The sequence below is a fragment of the Equus quagga genome, chromosome 2 (genome assembly GCF_021613505.1).
Source record: "Equus quagga isolate Etosha38 chromosome 2, UCLA_HA_Equagga_1.0, whole genome shotgun sequence".
Classification (NCBI taxonomy): Eukaryota; Metazoa; Chordata; class Mammalia; order Perissodactyla; family Equidae; genus Equus; species Equus quagga.
In genome coordinates this window covers 110,397,680-110,409,855 of record NC_060268.1, presented here as the reverse complement: position 1 = coordinate 110,409,855, position 12,176 = coordinate 110,397,680, and the positions used below count along the sequence as shown (strand labels likewise).

The following is a 12,176-nucleotide window of genomic DNA, read 5'->3' as shown; positions in this document are numbered from 1 at the left end:
TATACTTGGGGGGAAGGAAAAAACATTAATTTAAGTTGATGAATTCCAAGAATTAGGTATTTTGATTCAGTGGAACTTCTTTGACTCTTTAGGTAATAGTTAGCATGATCAACTAGAAAGAACAGCTTTGGAGCAGCTTTGTAGACAGAGGAAGAAGAGAAAACTTTTTTGGGAGAGGACATAGTAGGGATCCAAAGAGAATTATCTGAACGAATGATACAGCTGTAAAAATGAAAAGTTATAGTTTAGGAACAAATTAATTAAAGTTATGTCACAGCTTGCCCTTGGGGGTAAGGATGGCACCAGTACCGGTGTGTTTATAGGGAGATCTCAACCTGTGTATGCTTCTCCTGCATACATTGCTCACTCTGGATGTCATGAAATTCTTGTCAGTATGGGTCAAGGGTTGACCAACTTTTCCCTCTGTAAATGGACAGATAGTAACTATTTTAGGCTTTATGGACCATATGGTCTCTGTTGCAACTACTCAGCTCTGTCATAGTAGTGTAAAAGCAACACATAAGCAAATGAACATGACTTGTGTTCCCATAAAACTTTCTTTACAAAAATACACAGCAGACCAGATTTGGGCCATGTGGGTTAACAAAACCCACCTTTTTCATGATTCGAAAAAGTATTAGACATTTTTAAACAACTTTTGATTGAATTAAGGGTCTATGCCTTAAGAACATTGAGAATGTTAGTTTTACTTAAGAAAGTAATTAAAAGAACTGATATAATTGGTTTTGCTCTTATGATTTTCTACTCCCTTAAAACATTTAATGATACTTTAATATCTGAATCTAGTGGCTTTTTTCTTCATTGATTATGTAGTTGGTTTTATTGGGAGACGAGGTTGATAGTAGTCCAGTCCTCACATTCATAGATGACCCTACGAATGTGTAGGCTTACATGCACACGCGCACTCTTGTATACAAATATATATATATATGTCAGTGAAGATATATTTATGTTTAATAATATTTGTAAATCTTACGTACATAATTAAATCAGTTTTACAAATGAATTTAATCAAGAACAGCTCAAAGCAATTAAAAATATATAACAAATTAGTGAATTGTAAAACTTCTGTTTGAATTTTACTATAAAAGCAATACTTTTATTAATTTCATAATTTGAATGTTTATTTTTGAAATTAAATTATTGTTTTTAAGTCTTGAATCAGTCTGTGTCCTGGGACAATTTCTGTACATCCCTCTGTAAATTACCTATTTTCTGTGCCTTAACTTCTATAGTGGAATATTTATATAATGTTAGGGCTAGAAATAGAGCCAATATTCTTCAAAATTATATTTCCATTGTCTATAAGTTAGGTACAACTCATTTAGTAGTAAGTTGTAATTATCTTTGTACATCTCAAAAGTCCCAGGTATTTCTTGGAAGGCATGGATCAGGATGCCATTTTTCTCTTGTTATTATGGATAATCTCAGTCTGTGATCATTGAATGGCCAATGAATATTGTTGACTGGCAGGAAAATATACTATCAGGTAATGAAACAAGAGGGACTATATTTTAATGACCATATTTGACCCCTGTTTTAGGTCAGGTGCCTATATTCTATTGATTTAATCTCAGGACACTAACAGGTACGAAGCATATAAATAAAGGAACAATTCTGTGCCAACATATGTAGCACTTACGCTTATCTGTATTATGATCATACATTTGTGAAGCATAGTCATCATAGTTTTTCTGTGGGTATGAACGCTTGTGTTACCCTTTTCTACCTAGAATGTGGGCCTTAACAATTAAGACCATTTTCTTTATGTTTTGTATCCCTCAGAGATTTCTGTGAAAATATTGTCCCAAAGTGGAGATGTAGTAAATACTCGTTTGGCTTTCAACATGGAAAATGGTTATTTTAACAAGTTTTAACAAATTCTTGAAGTACTTACTATATATTGGTTTGAGAGGAGGGAAAAGCACTTCAATATGTTAACATTGGTAAAAATAAATTAGTAATATGTATTTTTTTAGCTAGAGCATTGTGTGACTCTGAATGATCAGATTTGATCACAAAGTTATTGAGCTATTTACTTCATAAGCCCAAGTAGAGAGTAGCGAGGAAATATCTATTTTTAATACAATATACGCCAACAAAATTAATGTTTCTAAGCGTGTGTTTAGGTATATACATAGGGAAGAAATCACGTAAACTTTTGAAACAGGTTATGATTTTGTTAGGTCATTTCAGCCCTGGGTGGTTAAAACTTAAGAAATTTTTTAATGCTTCTACTAAAGTGAGGGATGTTACGTTCCTTGGGAGAGCGCTGAGTATCCACAGGAAAGGGAGGCGCTGTTATTCCTCTCTCTTAAGTCCAAGTTGTTATAAATCCTGGGTCGACTACAGTCACGAGTTTGCTGACCACTCTACCATTGAAGTTGGAGATTACTTGAAAAGTGTAGCATTTCTCTAAGCTTTGGGTAGTCCTGTTTGCTTTGTGATGCTGAATTTTGGGTAAATGATGAAATACGGGTGGTTTTTCTGACTTGTTTCTTGTTTAGATGAGAGATCTCCAGCTGCTCAGTACGTAGACCTGTTGCTGAACCCAGAGCGCTACACCGGCTATAAAGGGCCCTCGGCATGGAGAGTCTGGAACAGCATCTACGAAGAAAACTGTTTCAAGTAACTGGAGGGGGTAGGGGAAGGAGGAGGGATGACTAGAGGGAGGGTGGAGGAAGGGGATCATTTGCTTCTGTTGGAAAAAAATAATAGAAACAAGTCAAACCGTTTTGAGTTTTGTGCTTTCTTTTTCAGGCCTCGATCTGTTTATCGTCCTTTAAATCCTCTGGCACCCAGCAGAGGTGTGTTTTTCATACATCTTCGTGCTTTTAGAGATTGTTTACAAAATGTCTTTGTAACTGAACTTGAGAAAATTTTCATCTATTTTATATTTTGCTTAATTTGAATGAGCAAAAGTATAATATCAGTTCATAGTTAATTCTCAAGATTTTTACATTTTATATAATTACTGTCATTTATTGAGTGCTTGATATGTGCCAGGCCCTAAACTAAGAGCTTTGTGTAAAATAAATTACAACATATGAGTAATATATATCAGAGGTTTCCTGGGGAACTCTTAAAAATCTGATGTTCAGGCCCTATCCTGTACCGATTAAGTCAGAATCTTTGGGATTAGACCCAGGCGTTGGTATTTTTAAACTCTTTGGGTGACTCCAGTGTGCAGCCAAGTTTGAGAACCAGTGGCTCCTAGAGTGCTTCTCAGACTTCAGTGTGCGTACACAGCACCTAGGAGCCTTGTTAAAACACAGGTTCTGATTCCGTGGGTCTGAAGTGAGACCTGAGTTTCTAACACGCCCCCAGGTGATGGCCGGGGTGCTGATCCCTGTAACCACACCTAGAGTCATGAGGATGTCGAGGAGTTTTGGAAGGTTAGGTTGCCTGCAGCACTGCTCTAAACCTGCACTGCCTGAGAAAGGAGTCGCTTGCCACATTGGTCTGTTGAGCACATGAAATGTCGCTAGTGGCAAACTAAATTTTACATTTTATTTAATTTTAGTTCATTTAAATTTAAAAACTGAAGCAGTGTAAAATATATTTGCCGTTAAACAGGACCTTATTGTTTTGGTAGGACTACTTTAACTCTTGTATCACAGTACATATTATTGTAGTGTATGTATACCTTTTACTTGTTAAAATGTAGATATTAGAAAAAACTTATTAGAAAAAAATTTTAAGTTACATATGTGACTGACCTAATATCTCTATGGGATAGCATTGCTGTAGACAGTTGGAGGTTATTCAGTATAAAATGACTGGGCACATCCTCAGTCTGTTCTCAACGAGGAGCCAGACCCTGGGAGCAGCCCTGTAATTGATTTGCCATTCTGATGTTGTCTTTAGACCAGGATTGACTTAAGAACCTGAGTTTCCTGGTCAGATTTGTATCTTTAGGCATTTCTGAGAGCCAGAGAGACTTAGAAAGGTTGAATGAATGGACTGCTCTTAGATGCTCACTTTATCTCAATGTGGCAGATATTCTTCCCCAAATTCATTCTGACACTGCCTGGAGAAGGAATTGGAGTATGAAAAAGCATGCATGGCTTCTTATCCTCAGTCTCTTTTACTACTTTTATGTTATAACTTTTCTATTGTCAACTTAAATATTTTTATTACACAAGACTTTATAAAAATTGAAGCAGTACGAAATTTATCTAAAGTAAGAAAGGAAAGCTCCTTCTGCCTCCACACGCTTTCTGTTCCATAGTACAGAGTTTGGAAGATATTCTTCCAGACTTTTCAATGATCACTTTTGTGTGTGTGTGTGTGTGTGTGTGTGTGAGGAAGATTGGTCCTGAGCTAATATTTGGTGCCAATCTTCCCCTTTTTTGCTTGAGGAAGATTGTTACTGAGCTAACGTCTGTGCCAGTCTTCCTGTATTTTGTATGTAGGACACCGCCACAGTATGGCTTGATGAGCGGTGTGTAGGTCTATGCCCAGGATCTGAAACCACAAACCCCAGGCTGCTGAAGTGGAGTGTGTGAACTTAACCATTACGCCAGCAGGCCGGGCCCTATGATCACTTTTTAAAGCAGAAAATATAATTGTTCATTTAATAAAACCATCAAGTCCTAAGAAATACTTCACTTCCATATTATGGTAAATTAGAGACATGAGACTGCTGGAGAGATGAGGAGAGGAGGGAGAGCACTATACAGAAAAAGAGAGGGAGGAGAGGGAGAAAAGAAGAAAAAATATGAAAGCGGGAGACAGAAGACGAGGTAAGGGGAGAGAATGGGTCCCCGCTGACAGGTGGGTGCTCTGTGAAGTAATTAAATAGCTGTTCCTGATGCTGGCTGTCTGCGATCTCCGTGGAAACTGCTAGTTGTTGACTAACAGCTCTTTATTGTTCTTTACTTAATGTTCCTTCCACACTGTCCTGAGCCATAACAGTTAGGCTTTTACTCCTAGCTTTCCAGCAGCATTTGAGCAACAGAACCTTTTTTCCAAAAATGAAATCATATCAGAATTCCACATATAAAGCTAATAAAGGCAGAGCAGCTGTGGAGCCCTAGAACCCAACCTTCTGGCCTCGTCCCCACGTCCAGGCAGTCCTGTAGCCCCTGCAGGGAGGCCTTCGCTAGTTATAGTTTGGGACGTACTTTTAGTAAAGTGTGTATGTGCTGAGGAGCAGTGATTTAAAAGAGAAAAGTGTTCCAGCATGGAAACAATAATATTCAGGGAGGGTTGGACATAATGATTGAAGAAGTGACTGTATATTTGTTAGTTAATTATTGAGACTTGTGGCCTTTATGAAGTATTTTTAGTTGCTTTCTGATCATTTATTGTGTAAAACAATCTGAAAGTCTTGTATTCTTTGGCCAATGTTCTTTTTAAGAAGTCTCATTTGCAGGGTGATTACACACTGACCAAGGTTCATGGTATAATTATTAGTTTAACACATAGTAAATTTTAATCCTATATTAAAATAAATAAAATTGGAATCTGAACTCTAAGACATTTTCTAAAATCCTCTCTATTATTCTCTCTTTCAGGAGAAGATGATGGTGAGTTAAAACTCTTTTGTATTTGCTTCAAGTATAGAGAAAATGTTTTTAACTATCAAAATTTGATTTCACCTCTATTTAATTCAAAAGAAAGCATTTATCCTACTTTTTCAGAATATAGCTACCAATGAATAGTGACAAAAAGAATAAGAGTATATTTTATAATATGAAGTTATCGTAAGTGGAAAAAGAAAATATAAGGACATTTTACCTAAGTGGTTAGTTTAGAAACCAGGATCACATTCCAAGTTCCCCATTTTCTGGTTATCATAATCTACTTGAATATGTTCTGAAGAAACAGAAGTTAAGATTTACCAGATTCTTCTTCTTAAGAAGTTAAGTTTTACCAGATAATTTGTCTTGTGATGTCTTTATTTCCGTCTTGACTTTGATATTTATAACCTCAGTTATCATTGTAACACTTAATCTGATGAATAGTAATTTATGAACAATTGGTTACTCCAGGTTACTGAATGAATATCAGTCATAAGGTGCCCCAATACAGCCAAAATAATTATTTCACATGGATGTTTACTTATCTGTGTTCATGGGCACTGTGATGGGCATTGTGCAGGATAGAAAGATAGATAAGACATGATACCTTCCCTCTAGGAGCTAAGAACATAGCAGGCATGATAAGCACCATACAGAAACAATGATAAAGAAGTATCACATACATAGTACAGACAGGTGATATAGGTCTTTAGAGGTGGAACAAAGCGTAACTCACTTGACTGACGTTAGGAAAGCTTACTGGAAGAGGTGGCATTTGAGATGAATTTTAAATAATGGGGCAGATTTAGGCCAGTAGAATTGGATAGTATGTGCTATTTGGAGAAAATAGCATGGACTAAGGAGTTAAGGAAAAAGCATGTTTGGGGATACCCTGTTAGCAGTAGGAAAGACTTTATATAGGGGTGGTTTAAATTAGAAAGATAAGTAGAGGCCAGGTTATTGGGGACCTTGAGAACTAGACTTTTCCTGTTAGCATTCGGGTTTTTTGAATAAACAAGTGAGATGATGATGAATGATCCTTAGTAAGAGTATGTTGAATGAATGACTCTGTAGGAAGATGTTTGTGTTGTTTTGCAAAGCGTGAAGACCCTCAAGAGGCAAAGTACTTCCCCACCATCTAACTTATCACCTAGACTCCTTGTTCAGCTCATCTGTTAAGTTTCTGTTATCATGCTTTGCTTTTCTCAGTTGAAATAAGGATAGGTAACTTAAGAAGTGCATTAACTATTTTGATCTTTATTGATTGCCACTTTCACCCCACTCAGAAGAACAGTATTGGGCTAGAAATAATTCTTTTAGCCTTACTATACACAGATAAATCAGGCCTCCCCAAATTCTAGTCATTAACTTTTCTGAAGAATTGTCTTAAAAATTAAAGGATTTTTTATTATCCCTTGAAACTTAGCAGTCTTAGACAATTGAAGCAATATACCAAGCTTTACTAGCTCAGGAAAAATGGAATAGTTAATAATTTGATTTTTTGAATTCGCTCTTGTTCCTGGGGTTTTTTAACAGGGCTATGGTTATCATCAAAAGCAAATTTAAGATTATTAAACTCTTTCTGCCCATACTTATGGATGTTTAAGCCTTCTGGTGAATAAGATTTACATAATATTTTGACTGAAATGTTTTCCCAGAAATTTTACTAGTCAAAATATCATTTATAAGAACATTCTCCCAAAGTTAAATTACTTTTGGGCTGTATTTTCTGGAACCATTTGCCTGTTTCTCCATTTCACATGAAGCAGTGGACATTTTTAGAGCTATTCCTTAATCTGCCATAAGAAATATTTGATATGCTTCATTTATTCTAATTTATAAATGACTGTTTAAAACATTTTAACCTAATTCTATGTGTGTGTGTTTTTTTAAGGAGAATCATTCTACACATGGCTGGAAGGTAAACTTCTATGTCTGCTTTTTAAATTTATTGGCTTCTTATAAAAAACATATTGATTTATTTAATAAATTTTTGTAAGTTTTAGGGTTCATTACCCAGACAACTAATTTTGACAGTGTTTGAAAGAAAATAACATTTTAGGTTATTATAGTTTGGGATAAAATTATTTGAAAAATTTGAGGCTATTGGTCAGCCGAAACCCAGCACTATGGAAATATACAGGGCAGATACTGTCAAGGTTTTCATAACTGGTTCCCCAGTCTTGTTTCCATTCTATATGTAAGGTTCATCCAAACTAGTAACCGTTATGCAAATCTGTTTTTTTAAGTAGAGACGTTCCTTTTGGAAGAAAGTACTTTTTTATTTGTGAAATTGAGGCAAGGTAAATTTGAATTCAGAAGGATTTTTAAAAACATATTTACATATACTAAGATCGTCTAAATTTGATTAAAGGATAAAGCAATATAGATCCCAAAATATTCGATATTCTTGCAATCATATATTTTCTAGTGTTGAAAATATAAAATATTATTAATGGAAAGCTGAAACATTCTAGGATTTTAACAACCTTGGTTAATAACTGGATATTTGATGCTTTTAAAAATTTTACCAAGTTGCCATTAACTTATGGGACCAAAAGTTAAAATATATTAATGAAAGATAAGCAAGTTGAATGATATAGGAAAATTGATATTTCATAGCCATAACCTTATAGGAACTCTAGAGAGTTAAACTAAGTAGTTAATTCTATTTTATGTTTGTTAATTGGTCATGTTATCTTGAGAACATGATTTTTTTGTTTTTAATGAACTATGTGCATATATTGGCCATTACCAAGGTGAACATTAATGATGTGCAAATACTACTGGGAATTATATTGATGAGTGGCCTATGTGGTGGAAGATGCTTAGATTTGTTTAATTAGCTTTATCCTAAAGATAGCAATTGTGAAAAGTAGTATGTAGGTTAAAAGAGGTGGTCGGGGGGGCTGGCCCCGTGGCCGAGTGGTTAAGTTCGTGCGCTCCGCTGCAGGCGGCCCAGTGTTTCGTTAGTTCGAATCCTGGGCGCGGACATGGCACTGCTCATCAGACCACGCTGAGGCAGCGTCCCACATGCCACAACTAGAAGAACCCACAACGAAGAATACACAACTATGTACCGGGGGGCTTTGGGGAGAAAAAGGAAAAAAATAAAATCTTTAAAAAAAAAAAAAAAAAGAGGTGGTCAGGGACTCTCAAAATTGATAACAGAAGATAAGATGCGAATGAAACTGATGGGCAATATTGGATTCTAGGATATACTGTATCAACCACTCTTCTAGTAGCCTACTGATAGGAGTCCCTCAGTATTGATACATGGTTCCAGAGAGCACTCCTATTGATAGGCAACTGACTGAACTTTTCTGAGATTCAGTTTCCTCATCTGGGGCTTGAGAGTGACAGTAGCCATCCAGCTTACCTACACCGTGAGTGTAGATGAAGCCTGTAAAAATTCCTTTGAAAATCACTCAACAACATCCAAATGCCAAATCATACTGTTACAGTAAATCTACAGCTCTTTTGTAAGAGAAAACATATATATCGACCTCCCATAATTCAGTTGCTGAAAATGCATGTGAATGAAATTAAATCCAAAAGAGAAAGAGGGGAACCATTTTCTGAATTGGGTAGTTGAATTTGCTCTGTATTGTTAGAAATAGGAGTTGGTGGATTTTGCCTTTGTAGATCAGCTTTTGCAGATGTTACTTTTGAGTGTGACTGAAAGGTTTTGCTCGGACCTCAGTAATCAGAGACAGCATCGGGCTTGGCAGCAGACTGTAGGTGGGGAGAAGCTCTCCTGCTTTTTCTGCTAAGTGTGTTGTGGGTCTTGTTGGTGCCCTCAGTTGGCACGTCTCATTACCATTTTGCTTGAAGTTACCTAATTTTCACAGTTTATGGAGGTACATTTCCACTCCTTCCTCCACACTTATCACACATCCCCGTTTCAGGTAAGGGGCTTTTTGGGCTTTGTAAATTGGAATGGCTTCTTAGTTTTTCATGTTGGCATTCTTAGGCGTATGAATTTTACAAGCTTTGCTTTACTTTGCCTATTTACCCTTCTCTAGTCTTTAGACATTCTACTGGGTGTAAGAGCTCGATTGGAAGGAAAAGAAAGTAAACTTCAAATCTGGTCATTTTGCTACTTGGTAACAGGTTTCATTAAGTTTTACTAGAGACGAAGTTAGTACCTAATGTTTTATCAAATTTATTCATATTGTTTGTATCCCTTGTTACCATAAACATTCAAAATTGACCATATCCTTTGATGAGGAAGCTACAAGATAGAATTTAATTTCTACCTTTTGCTCTCTGTCCATGACAATGAGCATATTCTAGCAAGAATTCCAAATCATGGGATGAGATCTTAGAATAATTATTTGTTCTTATTAGAAGGTAAGTGCTTCAGAGCTATCTGTGGTACAACATAGAGAGGAAATTAAAGATCTAAAAGATCTTGAAAAGATGCAAAGTAAACCACATATGTACTTTTGCATTTTAAAAATCCCTCAGCATATAAATGAGGTTATTTCTTAGTTTTCACTATTGAAGCCCATTTTTCCCCATGGAGAGAGTGTAAAAAAAAAAAAAACCCACAAACCCCCTTGGGTGGTAAGAGAGGGAAAAAGCTAATTGTTTTGCATCCAGTGGGTTTTTAAAACTAACCTTTTTGTGTATTTATTTATTTTTAAATTTTCTATAAAGATTATTTTAAAATTTTGTTTTATTTTGGTAAAATATGCATAACATAAAATTTACTATCCTAACCATTTTTAAACTTAGTATTTAGTGGCATTAGGTACATTCTCAGTGCATATTACTCTTATAGTAAGACAAAATCTTTTAAAATGGAGCCAGGGGTAGGATAGGATGGTGGAATTATCTTGACCTTTATTTTGAGCAAAAGCCTATGTGGCTTAAGATGGCTACATAAGACAATTTTCCCCATATTCCTAAACTCCTTCTGATGTGATTGTATTCACATAGTAAATGGTCATACATTTTTTTATTGGTGAAAGTCCCGCATGTCTGTTTTCCAAGTATGGGCTCCTTACTGGTACATAGCAGAACATATAGTTAAGCAGAATTAGAGAATTCCAGGGTGGAGAATTAAAAAAGACAACTAAAGGATCTGGGGAAGGAGAGAAACGGATTTCAGTCTCTTCTCTCACTATCACGTAGGTTCAAAGAAAGAACATCTATAGGGAAGGGAAAAGGAGAAACAGCTATTGTTAAACCAAAGTGGCGACTTTTTATAATTGTTTGCTTTAATAAATTATTAGCCTAAACCATGGAAAATCTGTGCTGTTGCCTCTGGGTAACATGGGAACTTGCCAAGTGTTTGCCCTCCATTAGCCCAAACCTTTTCTGTCATATTCTCCATCAGGTTATATTCAGTTAACTCCCTTCTGAAGTTAGAATCTTATTTTACCTTCTGCTGAGAGAATCTTGATCTAATTATTTTATATTATCCCTTAATTCATTATAGTGTCCTTGAATCTCAACTTTAAAAATAAGCCCGTGTACTCAGTCTTCTTGATTCAGTATTTCTGTCATCAAAATGTGTGTGATTTCTTTTTCAATATTTTTCTGAATAGGTTTGTGTCTGGAGAAAAGAGTCTTCTATAAGCTTATATCGGGACTTCATGCTAGTATCAATTTACATCTATGTGCAAATTATCTCTTGGAAGGTAATCAGATTTTTACATAGAAGTTTTGCCTTCTATTAGTGTAAAAATTGTTGGGGGGAAATGCATATTCCCTATAGAGAAAAAAATCCTACTTATTAAAAGTCTATAACGTATTTCTCTCTCTCTTTAGAAACCTGGGGTAAACCTAGCTGGGGACCTAATATGAAAGAATTTAAACGCCGTTTTGACCGTGTGGAAACCAAAGGAGAAGGTCCAAGAAGGCTAAAGAATCTATACTTTTTATACTTAATTGAGCTCCGAGCTTTATCAAAGGTGGCCCCATATTTTGAGCGCTCAATTGTTGATCTTTACACTGGAAATGTAGAAGAGGATGCTGACACAAAAACCCTTCTACTGAATATCTTTCAAGACACAAAGTAAGAATTGAGTATCAGTGACCTGATAAAATGAGGTAGTGCTTGAAGTACAACAAAAAATGACTCCTAAAGTTAGTTAGGAAAAGGGAGAATTAGAAGTGAGAAGGACAAAGCTCAATAAGAATAGCGGCAAAATTTAAAAATTTTTCTAAAAATGTTGACCAAGAAGGTTTGTTGCAGAAACTTTCACACATGAAAGTAGGCTGTTTTTAAATATAACTTGAAATTTTAGGTAGTATCAAAATGTAATGCTACAGTCATGCATCACATAACACTGTTTCAGTCAACAATGGACTGCGTGTACCACGGTGGTCCCCTAAGGCTAGTACCATATCGCCCAGGTGTGTGGCAGGCTGTCCCATTTAGGTTTGTGTGAGTACATGCTATCATGTTCGCATGACAATGAAATTGCCTAATGATGCATTTCTCAGAACATATCCCCATCATTAAGAGACGCCTAAGTGTTCTTTGATGCTCTTTCTGCCAATTTTGTATTCTTCCAGTTACTATTTAAATTCAGATGGTTTTGTGTTAGCATAAAGATAGGTACCTAAGGGAACATTAGCCTTACCTTCTAGAATATAACCTTTTAAAATTCTTGGTCT

The 12,176-nt window shown here is 35.8% G+C and overlaps 2 protein-coding genes across 4 annotated transcripts in view; one reads left to right on the top strand and one right to left on the bottom strand.

Annotated features, from left to right (window-relative positions):
* GPR137B (G protein-coupled receptor 137B) overlaps window positions 1-12,176 on the bottom strand; it is a 92,761-nt gene that overhangs the window by 8,309 nt on the left and 72,276 nt on the right. The gene's annotated exons all lie outside the window — the stretch shown is intronic.
* ERO1B (endoplasmic reticulum oxidoreductase 1 beta) overlaps window positions 1-12,176 on the top strand; it is a 53,711-nt gene that overhangs the window by 25,382 nt on the left and 16,153 nt on the right. For 2 of the 3 annotated variants that reach the window (XM_046653848.1, XM_046653847.1), the window contains exons 7-12: window positions 2,529-2,649; window positions 2,782-2,828; window positions 5,541-5,552; window positions 7,441-7,467; window positions 11,102-11,194; window positions 11,325-11,571. In XM_046653848.1, the coding sequence (XP_046509804.1) occupies window positions 2,529-2,649; window positions 2,782-2,828; window positions 5,541-5,552; window positions 7,441-7,467; window positions 11,102-11,194; window positions 11,325-11,571 (547 nt within the window). The remainder of the gene's footprint in view (window positions 1-2,528; window positions 2,650-2,781; window positions 2,829-5,540; window positions 5,553-7,440; window positions 7,468-11,101; window positions 11,195-11,324; window positions 11,572-12,176) is intronic. The other variant, XM_046653849.1, reaches the window with a different exon arrangement.